A 25,365-nucleotide genomic window follows, 5' to 3' on the forward strand; every position below is an offset into this window, starting at 1 on the left:
TAGGAAGCACAGTTGACATGACTGTCATGGAAACCTTATGTATGTCCAAGGCAGTCTCCTCCACCTGCTCTTCGTTCTGCTTCCTCTGGGCTTGTGTAGTCACAGCTGAGGCATGTAGGCATGTCTGCCTAATCTCCATACATGTTTTTGGGTGTTTCCCTGATCTGATCTGCCTTTTTAGATTTTTTTTTAAGTTAGGACAAATTCTCCCCTCCTGAAATGTAATAATTTCCTAGTGAAAATTAATGACAGTTATTATAAATTCATTATTTCTAGATGCTTTTCTTAAAGCTCTTTTCTGTCTGTAGACTTAGACCTCCTGTAATGCTACAGCAAGCTGCTGAAAATGGATTTGTCCTAGAAACTGACAATCTGGGTATGAAATTATGAGATCAGCCTGTATGAGCTACTGGCCCCCATCATCAGGGCAAGCAGTTTTTAAAAAATTATTTGATTTAACCTAAATAAAATTGCTAGGGTTTGGGGTTTGACTGTATTTTTTCTATACTGGGATGACACTTAAAATATAATTTTATCCCATCCCATTCAACATACCATTCAGCACATAATGAAAAGTCACAATATCTGGTACCTGTAGTGAAAAGAAAGGATAAGCAAGTCTTGATTCCACACTGGAAATGGTGCTGTGACCTTTGTGTTATCCAGTGGCTGAGGAAGTTAACAAGACATCCAGGTTAAACTTTCTTCTTCTGCATGAGGAAACCTATGCTGACCTTACATATCCAAATGAGTTCCCTAAACACAACGTTGGAGGGTATTCACAAGTGTTCCAGTCTGTCCTGTTGATATTTAACCACCAGATCTTTCATCTTTCCATGCTGGTTAATTTAGGACCATTTAACTGCTTCTGTTTATTCAAACGAGACCTCTTGCCAGTGTAGTACAAAGACATTCATCCTTTAACTCAGTGAGCATTGATTTTCTCAAATGTGAAATAGAGTGCACAACAAATGTGCAAAGGTGCAAGAATCCCATGAAGATATGAAGATGATAGTGACAGTGAATACCTCCTGCCATGACATTCACTGTCACTATCCTGCCTTTTACATCCCAAGAGCTGTATAGCCCATGCAATTTTGTACTTGCCCTCCTCAGGAAACTTACCATCAGGAACAGAACCACCAAATTATGATGATTACAGAATTCTTTAGATTAAATAATTTAATCCATCATTGCTGTAGTTCCCATGGTTAGTGCTCTGTTCTCATTGTTGGGTTTTATGCTGTTTTTCATTTCATCTTGGAAGCAATAAAGCACAAGATAGTTTCAGGCTGGGTCACAGAGCAATCAGACTGAATGACAAGCAGTGTTGCCTACTTGAGAAGTGCAAAAGGTCTGCTTGGCTGCAATTTGAAGCAATCTGCCTCTTGAATTTGTGATCATGGGATTCTCATATTCTTCTAAACCCTGAGTGATCAGTCTTTTATGAGATTTGCTTAAAATCCTATAATATGGAAAGAAGATCACGATTTTGCACTCTTATTTTTGTTCTTCATTGTTGATCACCTTGGTTATTCTATGATCTGCTTGTTACTATTGCATAAAGGTATAGGCTGGATATATTAGTTGTGTTCTTTGTTTTCTATTTTAATGAAAGCCGAGTCTTGCAAGTTCCCTTACAGTGAGTGGCGTTATTCACATGGCTCCAAGAAATACAGCTTTTTAAAAAAGCCACTCTTTATTACAAGAGTCATGATACCATTGTGTGAGTTACTAATTCAGGTATTCTGCAGTATTTGAAGAATGGAAAGAGAGATGAGTTAATGATTTTTAAAACTTTCTTGTTCCTTTGTCTTCAGCAACGACTTAGAGACTAAATGCTTCTGGAATTGCTAGTACTGTTCCATATGGGTTTCCAGGCAACTATGGAAAAAGGATGCATATATTATACGTTCTGCATTATGCATCAATTATTTAATCAAAAGTTCAAAAGGGCTTGATTTAGCATATTCCCTGAAGACAAATCCTTAGTCTGTAACTGTTCGCTCAGAGCACAATATCCTGAAAATAGGTTCAGATTTTCTTTTCCTTTCAACTGTAAGAGTTTATTAATATGCTTGACAATCATAATAGCTGCTAGAGAGCTGGCATATAACCTGTATATTTGGCATGTTCATTGAGGGACTGCTGTTCAGCCTTTTCTTCAGTGTTAGCATGAAGTGTACTCTTGTTATATAAGAGGGTTGTGTTATCTCAGATGTCCCTGAGTTATTTGCTCTTAAAGGCTAACACTGCAAGTCTGTCCCATCCAAGACTGGGTCAAGAACAATTAGTGGATATTTGGAATTGATTTTAATGTCGAAAGGAGTGAAACAAGGATATCTGCCTTAAAACTCTTACACTTTCAGTTGCTTAGAGATTGATATTTCAAACATACCCATGATCCCAAGTGGGCTCCTGTTGAAAACAGGAGGTGCAGAAGATTGTCAGCTAATATTATTTTGTCCTTGAAAGAGGAAAATGACTGATTTGGCTTTCTTTAAGTTAGAAGTTAACAGACACGTGACCCAGGTCACATCACGAGTATACCTACATGCTGCCCTCTGCTACACAGGTGGCACAGCTCTGCCTGAATGCAGACAGCTTTTGTAATTGGATCATAGCTGAAAATCTCTTCTTACTGACTTCCTGAACTCCGTGAAGACTGCCATTCACTGTGCTATTTCTGATGGCTTTCCTGATGAACGTGTAAGGTTGGACAGTCTGTTCTGTTCCCCACTCATGTCTCTGAACATCTGCTGCTGGTAATAGGCGTCACTCACCTTTGTCTGGAAGCCTTTGGCTTAGTTTCCCCAAGCCAAAAAGTTTTTGTATCCTATTTCATATTGGTCCTCTTAATAAATACTTCAAACAAAATAATAGCAATAATAATAATAGTTATTGTTATTATTATTGTTGTTGTAATCTTGTAAAAAAATTGCAAAATATATGTAGACATACTGTTTGATGGAAACAAACCAATACCTTGGTGATCACAGAATCACTGTATCTTCAGATTCTTTGCACGAGAGCTTTTTCTTCTTTCATCCTCATGTTTTTCCCCTCAATCTGTAGCTGTGTTTTTAAGTCTCCTTCACTATTTCCCTTTCCCTTTTTCAGCTTCATGTCATTATCTGTGGCATTTGCTTTATCTCTGACTTCTCTGCAACCCTCATTCTCTTGTCTGCACTCTTTTCCTGTTACTTTCTCGGCTCCAAGAACTTTTTTTCAGGCAAACCCTCTGTTACATTTGAGCCTTTGTTCCCTTTCTTTGAGCTGTTCTGATCTGTCCTGTTTGAGTCTTTTGCTGGGTCTGCCCTGATGTCACATGAGCACCTCAGTAATGTGTCAGAGTGCATTAAGTAGTGTGACTTAATGCCTGTCACATATGGGTCATTCTCTCAGGGGTTTTTCTGTGTTGCATCCTGTTTATGTGGCAAAGGGGAAAAGAAGTAACAAGTCATCTTTGGAGCAGTTAACAGTGAGTTTGGTGATTGTGGTCCTTTGTTCCTAAGGTCCTTCATCCTGAAGTCCTGTGTCTGAAGCAGTCATTTTTGAGGAGTCATACATGAGCTCAGTCCATACATACATTTTTTCTGTAGAGACTAAGGGATAGTTTTTATGTGCTTGCAGATTCCTTACAGGATAAGCTGGACTATTTTGCCCTGTATGTGTGTTGTAGCATTGCGTTCACAGAATCACAGAATTATTTAGGTTGGAAAAGACCTTCAAGATCATCACATCCAATCTTTGATCCACCACCATCTTGTCAGCTAGACCAAAGCACTTAGTACCATGTCCAAGCATCTCGTGAGCACTCCCAGGGGGGGTGACTCCACCAACTAACTCCCTGTTTCAATGCTTAACTACTCCTCCAGTAAATAAATTCCTCCTCATGCTTTGAACCGCTTCTCCATGGCATCTGCCAGGTTGGAAATTATGCCCATCTTTTTTTACCCTGTCCTGGTTTTTAAGCCATGAGTCAGCTCGGGCGAACAAGTAGGCACTCCACAGCTTTCCTCCACCTTAACCACAAAGTCTGCACCATCTTCCTGCCTGAACAGTGGTCTTCATCACAAACTTGACATAGAAAGTCTGATCTGTCTCCAGCCATTCCGCATTGCTGTCTCCAGTAACTTTTATAAATAAGCCCACTGTGGAGCCAGCCACAGCCAATAGTGGAAGTTCTCAGCAATTATGAGATTCTTCAGGGTGAAGACAGCAAACAGTGCCCAGAAGGAAAGTCAGAATGTAGGACCTGATGTCATTTTTATTACAATTCTCTCCTCCTGTGATTCCCAAAGAGTGGTTTTTTTGCATGCTCATTAGTTTTCAGTTACATCCAATGTTTTTGTAACTTTAGTAATATAGATCAACTTCGTAACACCCAGAATACTCAGAGAGAAGCTTTAACTTAGCCATTGTATCATATTCTACTGTGTCTAGTTTTGTTTTCATTAGGTCTTAGTGGAAGATTTCATACAGCTAGTATCTGGTATACTAGGACAAATTGTGAGAACAGAAGATGTTGGCCATAAAAATAATTTCCTGCCTTTATAAGTGTGAAGAGACTGCACAATAGAATGTCCTCAGTAGGCATTGTTATTAATACAGTTCTGGGTCTCTATACAATGAACATTCAGCTTCCTGGCATTAATGTTTGTGATATACAGTGGCTTTACAGAAGCCATTTTCCTTGTGCTGAATCAAGGCATTCTAGGCTGAATTCAGACTGATTTGTATCTGTGATATTATTTTTGGCTGCAGAGGTTTTCTAGCGGCGTGTTTGGCCCTTTAACCGAGAACAGTGTAGTCTAATTCCACAGAAGTTCTCTGTCTGCTCAGCTTTTTCTTTGGTCCGTGTGGATGGATAGATGGATGTCTCTTTTCCTGACAGGGAGTAAATTGAAAGCAACTCTTTTGAACTCATTGACATCACTATGGCACAAAGGAAAGAATGAATCAGTCTCTCAGTGTGTATTGTTTGAGGAGGTTGAACTCAATTTCTGATAAATGGAGTTGACACTAGTATCATACTGCATCTCTTGTAAAGGTCCTGATCTTCCCCAAGTTTAATTTTCCATAGTTCATTCATCTGTATTTTGCCTTGAAACTCTTTATTTTGTCTTGGATTTGCAGGATATCTTTAAGGACTGCGTGTGTAAATTAAGGGATGACAGATACATGGCCATGTACATCAAGACTCTTACTCCATCTAGGGGCCCTGACAGCATCATTAAAGTGCTTCTGTTACACACAAGGGGAAGGATAGATGTGCTAAACTTCACCTAAATCTCTTTTATCTGCCATCTCACATTCTGCAGTCTTGTTGCCTTTCTCATTGTTGCCGATTGTTGAGCTATGTTTGTATCAGCTGGAACTTTTCTCCTTGGCCTAGTCCTTATTTCCTCAAGAGATGTGGAGTTTTAGAGCATGGTATTTTAAGGGGAGACACTGCAGTTGCTTTCTGGTTTAGGAGGCCTGGTTACTGAGGGAATCAGCTGGGGAAGTGGAGCACCGACCCACTCTGGCAGAAGACATTGCTTTGAATGTGGGTAATGTCAGGAGAGAAAATCTGGAAAGAATGTGTGAACATAAAGACACAGTTTAGTCAAAATACTCTGGATAGTTTCTCTAAATAAGAGACTGACTATTCAAATGAAATTGATACCCCAAAAATGGATATTCCAGATTCCAGGATCCATCTTTCCCTCTTTCCAAGCTGATTATAGCTCATATTCCAGGAGATTTTGGGGCAAATCAATTGCATTGTTTTCAAATGTAATACATGATTAAATACCTGTGGAAGCTGGAACCTCTGACAGTAATTAGCAACTTGATTACCAATCTCAGCAAAAGGTTAAGTAAGATCAGTTTGAACTGTCCTTATGATGTCAGGCATAAGATGCTTTTTCACTGAAGTCCTCTGTGTCTCATGAATGTCCTGCTTCATAGCAGTGCTCTTGCTCTCAACAGCTGAAGCTGGTACTGGGATTTTGTCCCAGGAACCCTCTGGACTGAACCAAACTCTTCAGAAGAGAGAAACATGTGTTAATAGTCTTCAGTATGTCTCTTCTGCTCTGGGGATGAAAAATGCAATTGTGATATCAGACTGTTTACCCAAGCATTAAGTTCAGCTTAAGAATTTTTCTAATTATTTTTAATAGATGAAAATGTTATGGGTCAAATTCAGTCCACATTACATAAGAAAATATTTAAATTAATAGAATAAGGATCGGGTTAAGAATTTGCATATATGTAAAAATCACATCTTTTATAATTCAGGAAAGTGCACGATTCATCTTTCATTAGTATCCTGTACCTTGTGTTGCTCTTTGCAGTCTGGCCAAGCCTAAAATTTAAGAAAATAATACTACAGAAAACAAAGTAACCGTGGATCACACTATGGAAAACAGGATATATGCTAAAGAGGGCTTTTGTTTTCAAGCAATTCTAATGTATAATAGGTGCTCATTCTTTTTCATTGACCTTTGTGATATGACTGAACCTTAAAGGCTGACAATGTAATCTCAAGTTGTTTTCTATAGCTATTAGTTAAGAAATTATTGTAAAGAAATGTTAAATCACATTTTCCCTTATCACAGGCTATTTTAAAGGAAACAGCAGTTAATATGAGATTGGGGACAACACTCTGTATCCTTAAGCTGGTAATGTGCACTGCTTCAAAATTAATGAAAAATTTAAATAACCCAATTTTTTTAACATTTGCTTTCACTCTATGGTTGCTTTTGGCTGGTAACAGTGCCAAGCAAGCTGTAGTCCTCCTGTGGTATGGGGAGTGTTTTAGGGGGGGGATGGATGGAGCTGGCAGCGGTTGTATCAGAGGGAAAAAGGAAATTATTGATGGAAGAAAGATGTGGTGTAAGTCAGACTTGGCATTTGAAGAAGCATACTGCTGGAGAAGATGTTATCACAGTAATAAGGGCATCCAACATGAAGACATTCTGCCTTTTCCACCGCACGGCTCTGGCGTTGTTTGCCCGTCACGCGTGGTGGCCTGTGCAGGACAGGCACACAGCCCAGTGTCCCCGCACATACTCTTGATGTGTCTAAACACAGAGACAGGGCCCTTTTCGGGACACAGCCGTGGGGATGCGCCGCCTCTCATTCGCGCTGTCTCGCTTGACTCTGTGCCAGGAGAGAGTTAAAATGCTGGGGGAGCGCGGCTGTGTTTAAAACACACCCAGGAGTGCCATCCTGTGGCGAGCGCCCACCGGGAGCTGTGCGGCCGGCTGGCGGGGATCTCTGCCTTCTGACACACCGTCTGAGCCGTGCCAGCCGCGCACTGGGGCCTCCTGCTCCTGTGTTCGGCCATTCCTGAGCTTCCACCTCAGTCTCCCACGTCGGAGCGCTCACACGGGGCTGCTGGTTCTCCGCTAGAAACGTTTCTTGAAAGTCTCCGCGATTCAGGTTCACCAGATCTGTACTTTACAAACTGACCTGAGAGCTCGAGTGCGAAGGAAACTGACCTTTTTTAAGAGGGATGAGAAAGCTATTGTGTATCGTACATATCTATTGATCAAGCCCTGTTACCTCATGAGTTCTTTGGCGATTTGAAAGCTGACGCTTGCAAAAAACCCTTTTGTAGGAAGTAATAAGTCAGACTGAGGCCTGATCACACAGTGTCTCAAACAAAGCCTTTCTCATTGAAATAGTTCTGTAGTGGGATTGCAAGGATAATAGAGGCACAGAGTCTATAATAGCCGTCATCTTGGGATGGTTAGAAAGTTTCCGACTATGGAATTTGTTATAAATAACGAGTCTAATTTCATAAAAAATGCCAATTTATTGATAAATTTTTGCTAAATAGATTTTATGGAAAAATAAAAATCAATCGGACAGCACGGACCCCGGGATTGATGATGGGTGAACCTCAGATGTGACAGCGTGCCGTATCCTCCCTGGTTCACAAGTTCTGCCCGCACACAATCCAGTTTTATCCAGTTTTTCTTGCTCGAGGCAAAAGTTGCCTCACCCTATTGTCCACTCTGCGGGTGTTTCAAATTCATATTTCTTTTCTTTCCCTCTGCTAGTTTAGTGAATGGCTTTCTGGGCAGTATTGGGGCTCCTGATTAGATTTTTGAAAACTTGGCGTACACATGCCCACTAGTCCGACGTAAATAAAATCCCAATCAAGTGATAATCACCGAGTCATTAGCAATCCCATCTCAGAAGAAAGCCCATCTCCTTCAGAAGACTCCTTCTTTTATTTTGCAGATGTAGTTCTCCTATTCCTGGAAAGGACTTACAGTTGCACCACACTTTTTATTTCAAAGAGGCAGAGGCATTTGATACAGTGTATGTTTTATACAAAATTAATTAATTCCCCAATAATTATAACAGAATACATGTAGCAATAGGTCTGCTATTTGCACATTGGTCTTTAATTCATAGATACATTCAACTCTTAAAATAAGAAAATTACGTGTAATCAATGTATTTAAGCTATCGTTGTTGACTTCTTAGCAACAGGGCAGAGTTTTAATTCGTTCCTAGTTGTCATGAAAATACTAAGATGCTTAGAGTTAATTTTTTTATTGTTTTATTTTATAGACGTCATACTTGGTTGATAGTTTCAAATAAATTATTTCAAAGCACGTTTTAAAAGAAAGAAACACGTTGCCAGCATCTGGGTGACAAGTAGATGACAACAGTTTCCCCAGCCTAGCGCTCAGATTGGATCACCCACTGTTCCCTTTTGCAGAATTGATTGTCATTAGGGCTGCTCCTTGGAGAGACTGATGGCTTTTGCCACCCACAGAGAGCCCTCCAGTCTTAGGTTAAATAGGTAAGACAAGATGGTCAGGAATTGACAGCAGGGAAAGAAGGAACTTCTTTTGTAAATTAAATTAGTGTATAAAAGAAAAATCTTACTGGATATTTTTACACACTCATACACCTTGGTGAATTTGTTAGGTATGATATTAAAAATGAAGAGACCACATTTCACTGTATTGTTAGCCTAATGATTATTCTTCAGTAGTAACACTTGACCAAAGGTCTTTAGTGATCGGAATCCCAGGAGGTTTTTAAAATAGCTCATTTTTCCTTCTGGCCATAACATAGGTCGAGTATAAGAGGATGTCAGCCCAAGTATGCAGACAGAGGAAGCTTTAAAACTTTCCCTAAGTTTTCAGTGCCTCAGTTGTACACATTGGGTCCTGCAGATTTCCAAACAACCAGCAGCAGGTTTGGCACCCACTCAGGAATGTCTTCTGTGCATGCAGTGTGCAGCTGGCTGGCACATGCACAGACAGCCCAGCTCCTGATGGCTGGGGCATCACTTCTCCCACGTGGCATCACTGGCACTGGTGATCTGCATGAATCCAGTGAATCCAAATGCAGCTGACTTACTCTGTCTGCACACTGGTGCAGGAAAAAGCTGTTTCTGTTGGCTGCTCACCACTGGGATGGGCATGTAGAAGTGGATAGCCTTATTCCAGCTTCCTACTGAGCCAGTGCATACCAGATACCTGTGCAGTCTCACCGCATAGACAGAAAGGTGAGGAGGAGGAGGAATGCATGCAGCTGACAGGGGATTAAATGGAACCATGACCTCTCCCTGAAATCCCTAGGCCTTCAAGGGAAAGCTCAAGGGAATACCTGAGTATGCACAGTGCTGTGAAGGCCCACAGTACATCTCACACAAAACCTCTTGATGACTGTTTCTCAAACATTCAAGAGGCCACAGGGTAGATTATGTGGTTTTTTTATTTACTACGTGTGTTAGAGAAGGGCCTTGGAGCACAGCTTACTTGAGTAATGATTTTAGAGAAAAGTCATTGAGGCAACACTGACTCCCTTCCAGTTGGAGTTGCTGCGTTTTTGCAGTATAGGTTCATGTTCAGACAGGAACATCACAGAATCAATGAAGTTGGCAGGGACTTCTGGAGACAACAAGGTCAGCTACAGCAGGTGGCTCAGGGTTTTGTCTTGTTCAGGTTTGATTATTTTCAAGGATGGAGACTCCACAGCCTTTGTGGGCAATATCGCACTGTTTGAAAATCCTCACAGGGAATTTTTTTTTCCCTATGTTTAAATGTTTTCCTGTATTTTAATTTGGGCCTGTTTCCTTCAGTCCTTTCACTGTCTTATGCCTGAGAAGAGTGTGGCTCCATGTTCTCTACTCCTTTGCACTGAATCATGAAATCATAAAATGTCTTGGGTCGAAGGGAGCCTTAAAGATCATCTAGTTCTAACCCCTTCCATGGGCAGAGCTGCCTTCCTCTAGACCAGCTTGCTCAAATCCCCATCCATGGGGTGACTCACTTCATGCTGACCTTGAACTTTTCCAGGGATGGGTCATCCACAGCTTCTGTGGGGAACCTGTTCCAGTGCTTCACCACCCTCACAGTGAGAAGTTTCTTCTTAATAGATATTTGGGCCGTGAGTACTCTGGGTGTGCCACACTGTGTCGAGTGACAACTGTCACCAGGTTTACTCTGCCAAAGAGTACCTCATTTTAGACACAACACCCTGGTACATTTTCTTTTTCATGTAATTTGGTATCCAGAGATACCAAAATACTGCAAGCCTTCATTGCTGTCACTTTGATTTTTGAAGTAGTGGGATGTACAGGTGACACTACAGCTGACTGATTTGCAGGGCAGCTTGGCCACCAACAGGTGTAGTTTAGAGAAAAAACATGCCTCAGTCAGCCCTGTTACCTGCTTGGCAGTAGGAGAGAGGGATCCAAACAAAAAGTGTGAATAACCTCCCAGGGCTTCTTAGCAATGAGGATGACAAATGGCTCCAGTACCCTAATTGTGATGGGTTCATAGATTCTAATGAAAAAAAGAGGAATTGTCTAACGTATTTTATAATATTTTTAGGATTGTTGGACAAGGAAGCATAAATCTTTCCCTTTTAATGAAATCCACCTGAAATACCTGACATACAGTGAAGTGCCATTGATTTCAAATGACAGTACAAGTATGCTTAAAATCAAGCATGTGTATAAGAGCTTTGCTGGAATAAAATCTTCCTGAAAAGTATAGTAAAATTTCGGAAATAATTTAAACTAGCATTTCTTCAGAAGTTTTTTCTTGTATTCACCAACAAAGAAAAATACATCAAGGAGAATTTTGGTCCTAACTATCACTTGGACATGTTTAACTTATATTTACTTAGACCTACTCTATGTTAAATCAGTTTGAATTGATTGTTAAAGCTCTGATTTAGTCACTTCCTGTGTTTGATTAAATGTAATCTCCTCTTCCATGTTCATTTAGTAGTAAATGGAGAGATAACTTTGTAAAGTCCATGGTTAGGATGTAATACAAAAAAATTAAATAGGGCAGATAAGGATTTCTGTATAAGTAGATCCATTTAATGATAAGAAAGCTTAAGCACAAAGCATAAGCACACAGACTGTTTTAAACTTTTTTTTTTACTACTTAGAAGATAAACTTTGCTACAGTTTTTTTCTTTTTTATGTTTGCTTAAGGCAACATCTTTTCTTGACAGCTGATATTTGAAGTAATCTGCCTCCTTTGAGATTAGTGATATACCCAAGATTATCTCAGAGCCTTTCCATAATTACAAATTACATGATGGATAGAAAAATTCATTTTTCACTGCAGAAGTAAATATCAATTTATTTGCTTCGAATTGAAAAAAAGAAATGTAGCCCATATCTTCTCTCTAATACTGTAGATACTGTATCTACCAAACAGAAAATTATTTATTGTAAATAAATTAAAGTTATTAGTTACAATAAATTAAAAATACGTTGGTTCTTTGAAGATGAAGAATGAAGAGCCTAGAAAATTCCTGAAGAAAAGAGGGAGGATCAAGATCAGTATCTTAGTTTGGCAAGACAAGTATTTGCCAGGGAAAGCTGGTGTTTCCTTTGGAATGGAGAATGTAAACCCTCCCCTTTCCAAATTATTATAGTTTTGCAATTAAAGGCCTTTCAGGCAAAGATTTGAGAATAGCAATAACAGTTTCTTTACTAGAAATATTAAGAATACAAATGTAGTAGTACAAAAAACAAGCAAACATACAGAAAATCCCAGAAACCCTGACAGAGTCAGAAATACAACCTGACACCCTGTTGGTCAGGATGTTAGAAGCAGTCCAAAGTAAGCCCTCCTGGAGTGGCAGATGGAGTTCTGTTGAAGTAGAGATGGTCCTGTAGAAAAAAGGGTTCAGTAATGGCAAGATGGGTCCAGTCTTCCTTCAGGAATCCAGTGAAAAACCAGCATCTGGTGTTCCTACGTCTCAATTTTTATCTGAGTAGGAACAGTATGGCTCCCCACACTGGCTGGAGCATCTCACAATGGGATGACGTAATGTGTCATGTCATTGGTGAGCCTTAGCGGCCCATTAACAGAAGATACCCCATTGGAGAGTGAACATTTCATGGAAGAGATAAGGAACAATGGCCTACCCAGTTTTAACAGCTGGCCCATTATCAGAAGGCATCCGCTCCCTTCCCCCGGGAGTTACAAGAGATAAACACCTCCCGAACTGGTTTCAAGCGATGAATAAACATTTTTTGGTTTCATAGCCCAAGACAATCAGTAAAACGGACATATGTGTGTATAATAATAAGATTAATAATAAGATTGCTAAATTGTGTTTTCTCTAAATGTATCTGGGGTGCATCTCTTCCACCAACTGACCTGTTGACAGAGTAGTAGGTGATGGCATTCTGCACTGTGACTACTAATTGCTCACTTTCATTATAAAGGTAGTAAAAAGTAAACAGAAGAGGTATTCTGAACACAGGTAAAGGCAGAAGAGCAGGATGTAAAACTTAAGTATCTGAAAACTTTTTCATTTGTGGAAAATGCAAAACTACTTTCAAACTGAGCCAGCCATCTTCATCCCCCTGCGTCCTGCTCGGAGAGACTGATCAGTTCTGTCTCAGTACACTGGCAACAGGCACTATCCAAATGTTGCTTTAACAGTTGAAGGAGGCCACTGAAGGAAATCACATGTGTTATTTGGTGTGTATTTTCATGCATTAATCTTAATTCTCTGCAGTTCAGTCTGAGTCTCCTCAAAGAGTGCATTTTTTGGTGATGATTGCTGTGGAGTGAATGGCAGCCATCTGTAATACTCCTCATCTGCATCATCTCACTTCTGTCTGGACACTGAACTTAATCTACATTCACTAATCACTCTCTGTTACTGAACATGCTCAAATAGGAAACTTTCTGTGATGCTGTCTAAATATTACATAATGTCATAGAAGTTAAATTAGCAGAGAGTGTTTGCCATAGAAGATGTAAAAATGCGGAACATTAGCTTAGCTGTGACTTCAGAAAATCTAAAGGGAAACATAGTTTCCTTTGCTTACTGAGATTGTCTACATTTTCCTTTGTTACGGAGATTGTCTACATTTTTTTCAGACATCAGGCAAATGAGTGAGATCTATACCTGGGTATTTGTGTTGTTTACAGTGTGTGAGGCCTTTCTGAAGGGTCCGTGAATGTTGGCTGGGCTTCATGATTTTTGATACCCTTATACCACACAGGCACTAGATAAAAGCAGCTTTTTCTCCTGCTGCATAGTGATCATCTGCTGGCACTGAAGGAACAACTAACAGATTTCTCTTATTTTCCAAATCTGTTTCCAAAGGAGCATCTTCCACAGGCTGAGGCATAATTCACTTTTCAGTGGGAAATGTGGGCAAGGCAACAAAAGCAGCAACAGCAATAGAAGTTAAAACCAAATTTTTTGAATTTTAGTCTCTTGAGGGAATTCAAGGCAGATTTTAGGAGAGAGAAAGCTCTCCTGCATTTATATGCTGCTTTGTTACTCTGCAAACTCTTCTTGTTAGCATCATGTAGCATGTAGAAATCAGATTTGGGGTTTATTTCACTATGCGTTTTGCAAACAAACTAAGGAGATATCCATTCTTCAGTGAGATTAAAACAATCTCAGGGATGGATAAATAAATAAATGAGCATAGCAGATATTATGGAAAATGGGTAGAAGAGAAGATGAGGAATGTAAGCTTATGCAAAGTTTGCAAGGTTGACATTCTCTTACTACATTGAACAGAATACAGATACCACATTAGCTATAGGCATCAATTTCTATTAGTGCAGATGAGTGGAGCTTGCAGAGTCCTGTGTTTTACTATCCTTTTGCCAATACTGACATTTTGACTTGGCAGCATGATATAATACGTAAAACTTTGCTTACTGTATGAGTAACCTTAAAAAAATAATAGAATTTGAAGCAATCAGTAGGGCACTACACCTGAATGTAATCTACACAAGGTCAAGTGCTGCAATGTAAAAGGTAGTGACTAGGACAGGATCTGGTAGCTGTTCATACAGATTGAAGTATTTATTATTCATATTTTATGTAAAACCCAAATTATTCTTGGCCATGTAGTAGTCAGACTAAAAAAGACATCTTTTCTTAATGTTTGAGGAGGAAGGTGAGGTATTCAACTCAGTTAACTTTACCAGCTCCAAGGGTGCATGTCTCATGTAAACATGTAGCTTTTGACTTTGACTGTAGTCAGTGAATAAATATGGGCAGATTCAAAGCACTGGTCATCCCACCTGTCTCCCAACAGATGCTTTAAGGTGCTTTTTTCTTTCACTGACATGAGGGGGAGCCTTGGTCACTGGTCAACAGTAGACACTTAGTTTCTTACATTTAATTTAGCTGCATGATTCTTGTCCATAACAACTGACTTGAGTAAAGGTCAGAGACTTCAGTCATCTGTACAGCAGCCTAACAAAATGCGCTTGTGACTTAGAGCTAGACATTTGAGCAGGTATTTTCAAAATCAGTAGTTCTTGTTAAATGTCTGGCTCATGTCCATCCTCCATCTCCTCCTCCATGAAATAGTACTTTCCAGCCTCTTAGGTATATGTAAAATTAGTGAATAAAATGCAAAATAAAATAGTGCAGTAGGATTGTTGTTTATTCAGCCTCAAGTGCTACCGAAGTGTTTCTGGAGGAAAAAAAATGCCAAAGTAAAATTATTTATAGCACAAATACACAGCAGTTCCTTCAGACTAATATTTCATGGTGGGTAGGGAACTCTTACAGCTGTGTAATCTTCAATAAGTCATTTTCTTGTGCCCTACCTTTCTGGCATACCAATGAACATTGGGAGAACTTACAAGGTTTTCAGGTTAGAGTTAACAATAAAACCAGTAATTTTCTCTCAGATGTGTTTAGTATACTGATGTTATTAGTCCCATGTCTGCTAGCCTCTGGACATTTTCCTTCCCAAGACCATCATCAAAACTAACTCTTGATATGACTGTGTTATGAGAAATATAATATCAGTAGGAAAACAAAACAGCAAAAAAACCCCACATTAAAATCTGACAGCCACACAGTATTTGTACTAAATCATGTGAAGAATAAAGACACCAACCCCCATTTCAGCCTTATTCATAGTGCCAGCTTTTTTCCTCCATATTCAAGAATTTTCCACTACTAGCCTACAGCAATTAAAGTTTAATTACAGCATGAAATTCTCACTGTTAGGGAGTCTGGATGTCTGATTCTTCCTCCCAGGGTAACCTTTTATCGAGGTTAGGAAAACCATCACAGTTACCAGTGACTGCAGAAGTGCAGAAGTGAACATGTATGGTCAAAACAATTCCTGCACAGGCTGCTTGAAAGGTACCCCAGCAGTTCTGATGATGTGATTTGTTACCCTTCAAACTGCCCTTTTCCACTCTCATGCTTTTTTCTGCTACCACACTCATGCACACCCAGATAAACAGCCTGTCCCTGTTTATTCTTTTCCCGCCAGCTGTACTGTTGCTGATTTTACATCCTTATTCAGTATTTATAATAAGGTTGTCCTAGTAATTTTCTGCCATGGTCTGTAGTACTGGTACCCCTATTCGTCCTGTTTCTTGGATTGCTCTCTTGTCAGTGTAGCCTCAAGTCAAGGTGAGCCATCTGCATATGGCATTAGTCTTTTGCAATTTGTTATGCCTGGTAATTTCCCACATTGTTACCTTTCTGTAGTTCATGTTTGATGATTTGGATAACCAGAAGCCAACTTGGTGAAGCGGGTGGGAGCACCTTCTTCATCTGCCTGAATGACCAGAGACATCTCCCATGGCCAGCAACAACAGCCTTCATGGCCATGGACCTTGAGGGAAACATCCCACTTCACCTTTGCTTTCTGCCTGTCCTTCCCTCTTAATATCACCACAAAATACATGCACATGGTCCAGGCTGTTCCTGCATCTTCTGGCATGTTGTGCTGTATTTCTGGTACTTTCCTTGGCTCGTTATGGTGGTGGAATGCTCATTAACCCTTCTCTCCTGGACCAGACAATGGCCTGCTTTCTGGTGACTTCTTCCATTCTCTGGCCTCTGAGCCATGTGGAGAAGCTGCCCTGAAAGGGTCAGTTATTATGTGCCAGCTGTCTTCATGGAGATAGTTCATCTTCTATTTATCCAGATTACCTATGTGACAGAGAAAAGTGATTGAGTGGGAATGGGAATGACTGCATTAAAAGGATCTGAGACCTATGCCAGATCTTTTATCGGGAAGTTGCTCTTCCACCAGCCAGAAAACAAACAGAAGAGTTCAGAGGTTGTGTGCTCCACCCATCCAGCTGTAGTGGGTTGACTCTGGTTGGATGCCAGACACCCACCAAAGCATCTCTATCACTCCCCTTTGCAGCTGGTCAAGGGGGGGAGAAAATATAACAAAGAGTTGAGATAAGGACAGGGAGATATCACCCACCAAATAACATCACAGGCAAAACAGATTCTCATTAGAGATATGGATTGAATTTATTACTAACAAAATCAGAGCAGGATAATGAGAAGTAAAATAAGACCTTAAAAACACCTTTCCCCCACCCTCCCCCCTTCACAAGCTCTACCTCCTCCACCTCAGTGGCACAGGGAGACATAGAAGGGGGATTCTTAGTGAGTTCACTAGAGTTTGTTTCTGCTGCTGCTCAGGAGGAGGAATCCATCCCCTGCTCCAACCTGGGGTTCTTCCCACAGGAGACAGTTCTCCATGAACTTCTCCATCCTGTGGACAACATTTTTGCACAAACTGCTGCAGCACAGGTCACTCTTTCACGGAATGCAGTCCTTCAAGAACAGGCAGCTCCAGCATGGGTCCCCACGGAGTCACAAGTCCTGTGAAGACACTGCTCCATCGTGCATTCCTCTCTCCATAGGTTTGCAGATCCCTGCCAGGACCCTGCTCCAGCACGGGCCTCCCAGAGATTCACAGCTTCCTCTGAGGCACCCACCTGATGTGGGCTCCTCCAGGAGCTGCAGGCATATCTCTGCATCCTCCTGGACATCCATGGGCTGCAGGGGCACAGCTGCATCACTGTGGTCTGCGCTATGGGCTCTCAGCTCTGGTGCCTGGAGCACCTCCTCCCCCTACTTCTGCACTGACCTTGGTGTGCACAGGGGTGTTCTTCTCACATATTCTCACCCTGCTATTCTTTGGCAGTAATTACAACTTTGCAACCCCCTTTTTTTTAATTCTTCCTGAATATGTTGTCCCAGAGGCATTACCACCATTTCTGGATGGTGCGGACTTTGCCAGCAGTGGAACCATCCCGGAGCTGGCTGACACTGGCTCTGCCAAACATGGGGAAACTTCTGGCAGCTTCTCACAGCAGCTGCCCCTGTAGCCCCCCACTACTAAAACCTGGCTGTGCAAACATCAGGTTAAATCAGGATAACATTTTGAAGGCAACCTGCCAGCATATAAGTTTGCCTATAGAAGTTTCTTTTGAATACAAAGATAAAAGAAATATTTTGGTGTCACGATGGAAATGTATCACAGTTACTTGCTAGGGAGCAGCAAGAAGTGGAAAAGTGCCACGTCTAGTCTCTAAAGTAGTTGCTGCTGCTGTTACCACTCATCAGTATGGTGTATCTTCCTCTTTGGGCTTACATATGCACTAGCATGGTTTTGGAGGCTGTTTATTCCTGAGGCAAAAGAAGGGAAACCAAATCACAGGGCAAGATTCTAGACTAAGTAAAATGACTGCATCTGTTTTCATCATCCATCTGCTATCAGCTTGCATCCCCTTGCCATCAGACCATCATGTCACATTGCAGTCTGAGACAGTACCTGAAAAACAATAAAGTAAAAATATGAGGAGGAGGATTATGATTAAGTTTATCTACAAACATGAGGATCTCCTTCCACATACAGGTGGCTTTTGATACATCGTAAGACATATCACCATGCTGTGTAATGAGAGCTGTGCAGTAGTTTCTCTGGTGAAGAAAACAGAAATTGCACCCTGAGCCTCCTGATTTTTTTTTTATTGACATTTTGGTAGGACAGTAGGTAATACTTAAGATAAAGGGATGAACCTTTGAGTTCAGGTTTGAACTAAATCCAGTTTTTAAATTACTGTAAGAATTTATTTTTGGCACAGTTCACCTCTTCTGGAAATGGCAATCCATGGCAAGCCAATCATACTGCTACAATAACAGTGCTCTGCAAGCAAGATTTAAGTTTGGGTACTATATGAAGAGGGAGCAGAGATTGTCCTTTAAGCTGTCCTTGTAGGTAAAAACAGGCCCCATCTAATTCAGCTTAGACCTGGTCTTCATCAGAGAGAGAGATTTAACAAATCATTTGGCAAATATATTTAGAAGACATAAAATATGACTTTTGGATCACTTTATTATGTGTTATTTGTTTAAATGTACCCTGACTCAATTGCAATTCTGTTTCTGTAAAATATTTTGCTTTCCATACAAATTGCTGAAAAGAATTTTCAAAATATCAGTATGTGATAAGCACTTAGTATTCGTAGGATCTTCTGAAAAGCCCATCTGCTATGCAAATTAATATCTAAGAGTAATTTCTGAATGGGGATTCATAAAGGCATGGTTCAGAAAAACAATTAGCATATGTTTACCTTTCAGTGATTTCTGTAAAATACAGACTTTTATTTGAATACTTTATACAATGAGGAATGATTTCCCAAGCTGAGGTTGTACTCATTACAACTACTAATATCAATATATTGTTTACTTATTAACGGATTTGGATTTTATTTGCTTATTCCTCCACCAGATTCAATATTCGGTGATGGAAAAGGCATTAATTCATTTAATTATTCATGAAGCATGTTGTACATGGCTGTGTTATTCCCCACCCCGCGAGAGGAGGTGACTCTTTTTCTCAGTTGCTTTCAGGAGCCTGTTTTCCCAGCTGAGTCTCTCTGTCCTGTCCCCTAGTGCACCTGGTGGACATCTGGAACGTGATCGAAGCCTTGCGGGAGAACGCGCTGAACAACCTGGACCCCAGCATCGAACTGAACGTGGCTCGCCTGGAGGCTGTGATTTCAACCATCTTCTACCAGCTCAACAAACGCATGCCCACCACCCACCAGATCAACGTGGAGCAGTCCATCAGCCTGCTGCTCAACTTCCTGCTGGCGGCCTTTGATCCGTAAGTCTGCCTGCCTTCCCTCCTCTCCCAGCGGCTGAAAGGGTTTTGCTTCCTCCAGAAATATCTCTGGAAAACAATGGAACAGGCTCAATTCTGTCCCAAATAACTAGCATGTGAATAGCGCTAACTAGGGAGATAACCTAAATTAAGGGCCTCTGCCTTCCTTTCTTTCGAGCCAAATTCAGCACAACTGTGTTTTCATCCAGCTACTCAGACTTGTTCCAGTTTATATCAAAGAAGAATTATCTACAGAAACAAATTCACATGCGCTTCTAATTTGTCTTGTTGTTTATTGACACACCAGTGGCTGACACCACTGCAATGCCTCTGCAGCAGTGCCACGGGTTAATAGCTCATTATTTTGAAAGAGCTCATTTCCCTGCAAGTTCTTGCAGCTGTAAGCAATTTTTTTTCTGGCTCATGCCAGTGCAGCATGATTTTGAGACCATGACAGAAATAGGATTAAAGACCTAGAGGTGATGAAATTCATGTTGTTTATTACTGCGTGGGACTCGTATTACAAAAGGAATAAGTCTGAGATAGAGCAAACCACATATATTAAGGAGTATTCTTTGTATACATATTACAGTTTCTGAATATGTAGTTGGCAACCTGTACTGCAATACTTGCAGTCCTCAAAACTGAGTTATTGGGGAACAGTGGTTAAGTCTGACAGATTCAGATATTGTCACTTTATGGCTATTTTTTTGAAATGTAACCAATACAAAACAGTGGCCATTAAACATTAAAATGAGGATGCTTCCCCTGCCTCTTCCCAGTCCTCTGTGTTGCTGCCCTGCTACTGGGTGTCACTGAGCACTTCTCAATGCCAGACCAGCCAGTGGCTCAGTCACCATGGCAACGGGGAGAAAAAGTAGATGTTCCACATGAGAAGGCTGCACTCAACCTCTCCTCCTGCCCCTCTGAGAGGAAGAAAAGCCAGTCCATTGTGAAATAATAGCCTTCAGGAATATTTTCCTCCCCTCAAGGGCAATAAAAGAAGGAACGGGCATTTTAATTCATACCACTGTGGCTGTGACTAAAGGATGCTGGAAATGACCAAATGCATTTGTTGCTGCATGCCACAAGTAAACTGCTTCCTGGCTGGTAAACACAAGGAGAGACCCTGGACTGTGGAAGGAAGACCTGTGATAATATGCTTATTTAAAAGCTCACTGTAAAGGGGTAAAGATCTCGACTACACAGCACAGCTACTTGAAGCAAAATGGAGTAGAGGAATTTAGTCCCCTGGAGGGAATCAGAGAATGTTTTTAAGGGGATATGGTTTTGCTTCCCCTTAAAACATCCCATGTGCTGTGGTTCATGATCTGTTTCTGGGTTCCCATCAGGCCCCCACCCCGGGGTGAGGAAACTGTGACCCTCACTTCATTTGTCAAGCAGCAGCTCAGTCTGTTGTGCTCCCTCTCTCTGAGTGTAGTGCATGGGATGCACTCCCCAGAAGGGCAGAGACACCCAAGGGATCTCTAGGAAGAGGCTCCCAGCTCTGAGGTCAGAGATAGGGACTAGCTGCCTATCACCCCATATTGAATACACTAAACATATGAGATGAGGTTCAGGTGCGGTCTGAAGTTCAGGTTTCGTGGAGATATATGTCAGCTAGGTCTCTCTATACTGTAATGGAAGTCCAGACACCTGTCACAAATTAAGATATTCCCGGTAAGCATCTGATTCTAAAAATATGCCCTACACTTCAGTATGGCTCATATCATTGAAATTTTGTGTTGGATATTGGTTTAACAACCACTGGTGGTTCAGGTTTCCTGGTTTCTGGAAAACAGAGGGAGAGAGGTGTCTCTACATGCTACAGGGACAGCACGAGAGCTGCTGGGATCTAACCAGAGCTGCTGTCTCTGCTTCCCCTGCTGCTCCTTTCTCTCCCCTCAAGTGCAGCAGAAAGGTCATTCACTTCTAAAAGTTAAAAGTTGGTGGAAGGAGGAGCAATGTCTTTTCCTGTGGTCTCATATTCAGGGAGAAGCAATGCTTTGTGTGTCATCCAGAGGGACTCAGCAGGCCATAGAAGTGTGCGCATGGGAGTCTCCTCATGAGGTTTAGGAAGGCAAACTGCAAGGTGCTGCAGGTCCAGAGAAGGTGGTGCAGTTTTTCATGTCCCATTTGGAGTCCAGAGAAAGTGGAGAAATGGAGTCTGCAACCTAATACAAATGAAAGGACCACAAGAACAAGTTATTTTATGTTTTAAAATCTAATAAGCCTGCCACTGTCTCATTTAGTTAGTGCTGGTTAATATGTATATTGTTCTTTGTGTACTGTACTGGCTGAAGATCTTTAAACAGAGCCTCTTCCTTCTATTATAGCCTGCTGAAAACCTGGCATCTTTCTCTGCCCTCTGGCAACAAGTGCTTTCTTAGGCTGCAATACAGATGTCTTCTCAGGAGCTAAAACTTGGCTAGCAAAACACAAAAGGAGCCATAGTATACTGCCATGGCATGTGGGCCAACTTGGCCACTGCCAGTGCTGAGCTTACATCCCATTTTTAATGGTTTTTTTATGGCCTTGGGGATTCATTAGGCTCACATATAATTATGTTTCTCTGCTGCTCAGTCCTGAAAGGAGAAAAAGTGGGGGAAACTTATAGTGTATAGAATTTCATGTAAGACTGAATATGATGTTCCTTCATGCTGCTGAAAGTAAACTAAAGAACAACCCTACAAAACTGCAAGCCAACAAATTCAAAATTCACAAAGAGAAATATTTCTCCAATTAATTTATCATTAGTATAGGGAAGTCAGCATCATGTGGTAGATGACTGTGACAGACCAAAACCAGTGAGCTGAATGAGGTGGTCAGTCTTTAAAAAAATCTAGACAGAAACATGCCTGATCTACATTTTTAACCACAAGTTAAAATTGGGCAGTAGCTTTTGCTTCAAGGCCTAAGGTGATGAACTGGCTTTATGAAATAATAGCACACTTCCTTCACTGGCACACCAAGTACTACATAAAAAGTTGACAAGTACAAACCTCCCTGAAAAATTCCTCCGAGGCTGGTGTCAAAGCCTAGGCAGCCAGGTGGAATGTCAGCCTCATTCAGTCGAGTTGTTCTCCAAAAAACTCCTTTTAGACAGAGTGTGAAATATTCCATGCTAGATCATTTCCAGCTATTTCTGCTGCAAAATTTAACTGATAAGAAAATAGCTGAATTTTCTCTATTCCTTGACCTACACTGTCCTATGGAGCTGTGTGCCTTGGGCTATGAGAGGGACCCTGCCTGCCTGGGGCAGGGGCTTGACTTCTACAGAGAAAAGAGGAAATATTCATGCCCTTGTTTGATCAAATGAACATTTTAATTGTACTGATTTCAGTACATAAAGATGATCAATATCTATTTATGAAATACAACTTCTTGCTCATTCATCTATTCAGAGCAGTAAAGTGTTTAATTCCCTCTCTTCTCCACCTTTGCTACTCATTGAAAGTCACAGAGGCATTTACAAAGGAAGTCCAGGAAAATGCCTTTCAGAGATTTGGACATTATGCATTTTGCTCTCCTACATGAAAAAATCTTGCTAAATGTCAATAAAATTTCATCTCCAGAATCTCGTTGTGAAAATGGGAATTTGTAATTACAGCCTTTGACATTTCAGAATTGATTGCAGTGGGTAGTAACCAATAAGTGAAGAGCTTTTGTTACTTTTGCAAAAGATACCTTAAAGTATTGTGGGAGCACCACTTAAGCCTCATTAGTGAGAAAAATTATATTTTCTCAATGTCCTTTTCATGGGACACATGTGCTGTTTCTAAAGAAGTGATGCTATTTCTTGATAGCTTTCCCAACCATATGGCTGTCTCGGTGTGGGTGTTGCTAGAGATCCTGACAAATGACAGTGTCATCTATTTGGTACCACTCTCCTTGGTGACCCAATCGGCCAAATCAGGCCCTGGAGCTAGGCTCAGTTTTGGTGGTCTGTGGATTTTGTCAGGCAGTCTGTGGGATTTCCTGGCTCTGGGGATGGACTGTCTCTCTCTGCAGCTACGCAGTGAAAGAGGAAACCTTCCACTCTGCTCTGGTGCCTAAAATCATGTATAATTTTTTGTACTTTTTTCCCCAAGCAGTGGGAGATAACCTTAAACCCTGGCCTCATTCCCTTTCCTAAGTACTCTGTATTGTTGCTAAGTGCACATCAGCTTCAAGGTTTGCTTTTGACATCATTTATACTTCTTGATGAAGAGTAACCTCAGTAAGAGGGGTGCAATATAAAACCAAAATATTTGCTGTCATCTCCTATTTCCACTAGTAAAATTTATTTCTCTTTGCATTAGCCAGCCCAAAGCCACTTTGAGGGAGCGCTGACTTCTAGCGAGATCTTCCTGCTGCTGTGAGCCACTGTTCAGCATTTGCTTTTGCACAGCAAACACTGTGAGACCCCAGTGCTGCCAGTCAAGGGCATCTGTAGCGCTTAGACATAGCTTGGAGCACTTCTGGAGCCAAATGATAGTGGCGAGTCTTAGGCCCCATCACCCTGTCTGTTCATCAGTCATATGTATTTAAGTATTCGTGTGTATTTAAATATACACACACACACAGACACAACTGACATACATATTTGGAAGGCAAATTGGGTTTCTGCTGGCTCTTGTGGTGCTTTTAGGAACACAAATGACCGATACAAAATACAGTGTCAAAATGAATCAACTCAAATGGAGAGATCGAAGAGATAAATGATATCTTTTCTTTTTCTGTTCCTCTCTTCCATAACTGTTTGAGTATGGGAAAAGCCAATGGCTCTAGGGTGGAGAGCTGAAGCCAAGTTGATATGTGTCTGCCATGCAAAAATATAATCCTATTAGTAACTAAACCTCCTGGGAAAAATAATCTAAATCTGATGCACTTCCACATGGGCTTTTTTAAATTCTCTAAATCTTCCATTGCCTCTTAATAATGCCATTGTTTCTACTTAGCTTTTATGTATATATATATATCTAAAACAACTCTTTTAAAGGCAGATGGAAACCGCATGATGAAACAGTGCAGAAAAATTCCTAAAGGGTCTAAAGGACAACATGCACAAAAAGAATACAAAAGGACCACATTCTCAGCCATAACAGTGCTAAGTCTGGTTTACACAAATCAGAATCCAATCAACAAAGGATGGAAATACATAAGTCTGGAAATTCCTATGCTGTGATTTTAATCTTATGAAGCCAGTCAAAGGGAACTCATGTAATGAAAAAGTGTGCCCAACAGACATCATTAAAAAACACAGTAAATATTTCTTTCTTAAATACTGAAACACTGAATTTACTACTTTTTGCTTGTATTTCTAGTTGATTTTCTGGCATAAAGCAGAATTTTAAATGAGTGGAAAGGATAATTAGAATTGATATTTAGAATTATGAGTTACACTGATGTAGAACTAAATCTAATTCAATGAACTTTAAAGATTATTAGCTAGTCAAGCTTAGGGAACAGACTCATTTTCTAAAGTCTGAGTTACTTAATGAACGTAGCAGTGAAGCATGTAGCATGCATCAGTGTACAGATGTGAGTATACCATTCATGTCTGTCTTACATGTGTATGTTACTGCCCCAAGATAAACTCCGGGGTGAATTTGGGGTTTATTAGAATTTATGCATTGTAAATTGAAAGTAGAGAGCCAGGTACAGCCTCATCTTGAACAAACCAGAGACAAAACTCTTCTCAATATAACAACATATGTCCTTTGCTCATTCTGGATGCAGGCATATTGCCCATTTTTCAGCAAAGTCCTTCTTCGAGTTTCCTGGGGGTCAGTTGTATCATTTAAAGGCAATTGTCAGGACCTACTGACAGGTACAGATGAAGTTTGTGCAATGATGTGATCCCTGTGTGATTTTTCACTTTTGTTCCCAGTGCTGAATTTTTTACTTTCTTGCAATCTTCTAGGTCCAAAAAATTCCCAAAGCACTTAGGATAGGGAAAACATGAGTGTGATAGG

General features: G+C 40.7%; 1 protein-coding gene across 22 annotated transcripts in view; it reads left to right on the plus strand.

Moving 5' to 3' along the window:
- Positions 1 to 25,365, plus strand: part of DTNA (dystrobrevin alpha) — a 291,661-nt gene that overhangs the window by 205,224 nt on the left and 61,072 nt on the right. For all 22 annotated transcript variants that reach the window (XM_066330583.1, XM_066330599.1, XM_066330567.1 and 19 more), the window contains one exon: positions 19,198 to 19,411. In XM_066330583.1, the coding sequence (XP_066186680.1) occupies positions 19,198 to 19,411 (214 nt within the window). The remainder of the gene's footprint in view (positions 1 to 19,197; positions 19,412 to 25,365) is intronic.

Source organism: Sylvia atricapilla, chromosome 1, assembly GCF_009819655.1.
Source record: "Sylvia atricapilla isolate bSylAtr1 chromosome 1, bSylAtr1.pri, whole genome shotgun sequence".
Classification (NCBI taxonomy): domain Eukaryota; kingdom Metazoa; phylum Chordata; class Aves; order Passeriformes; family Sylviidae; genus Sylvia; species Sylvia atricapilla.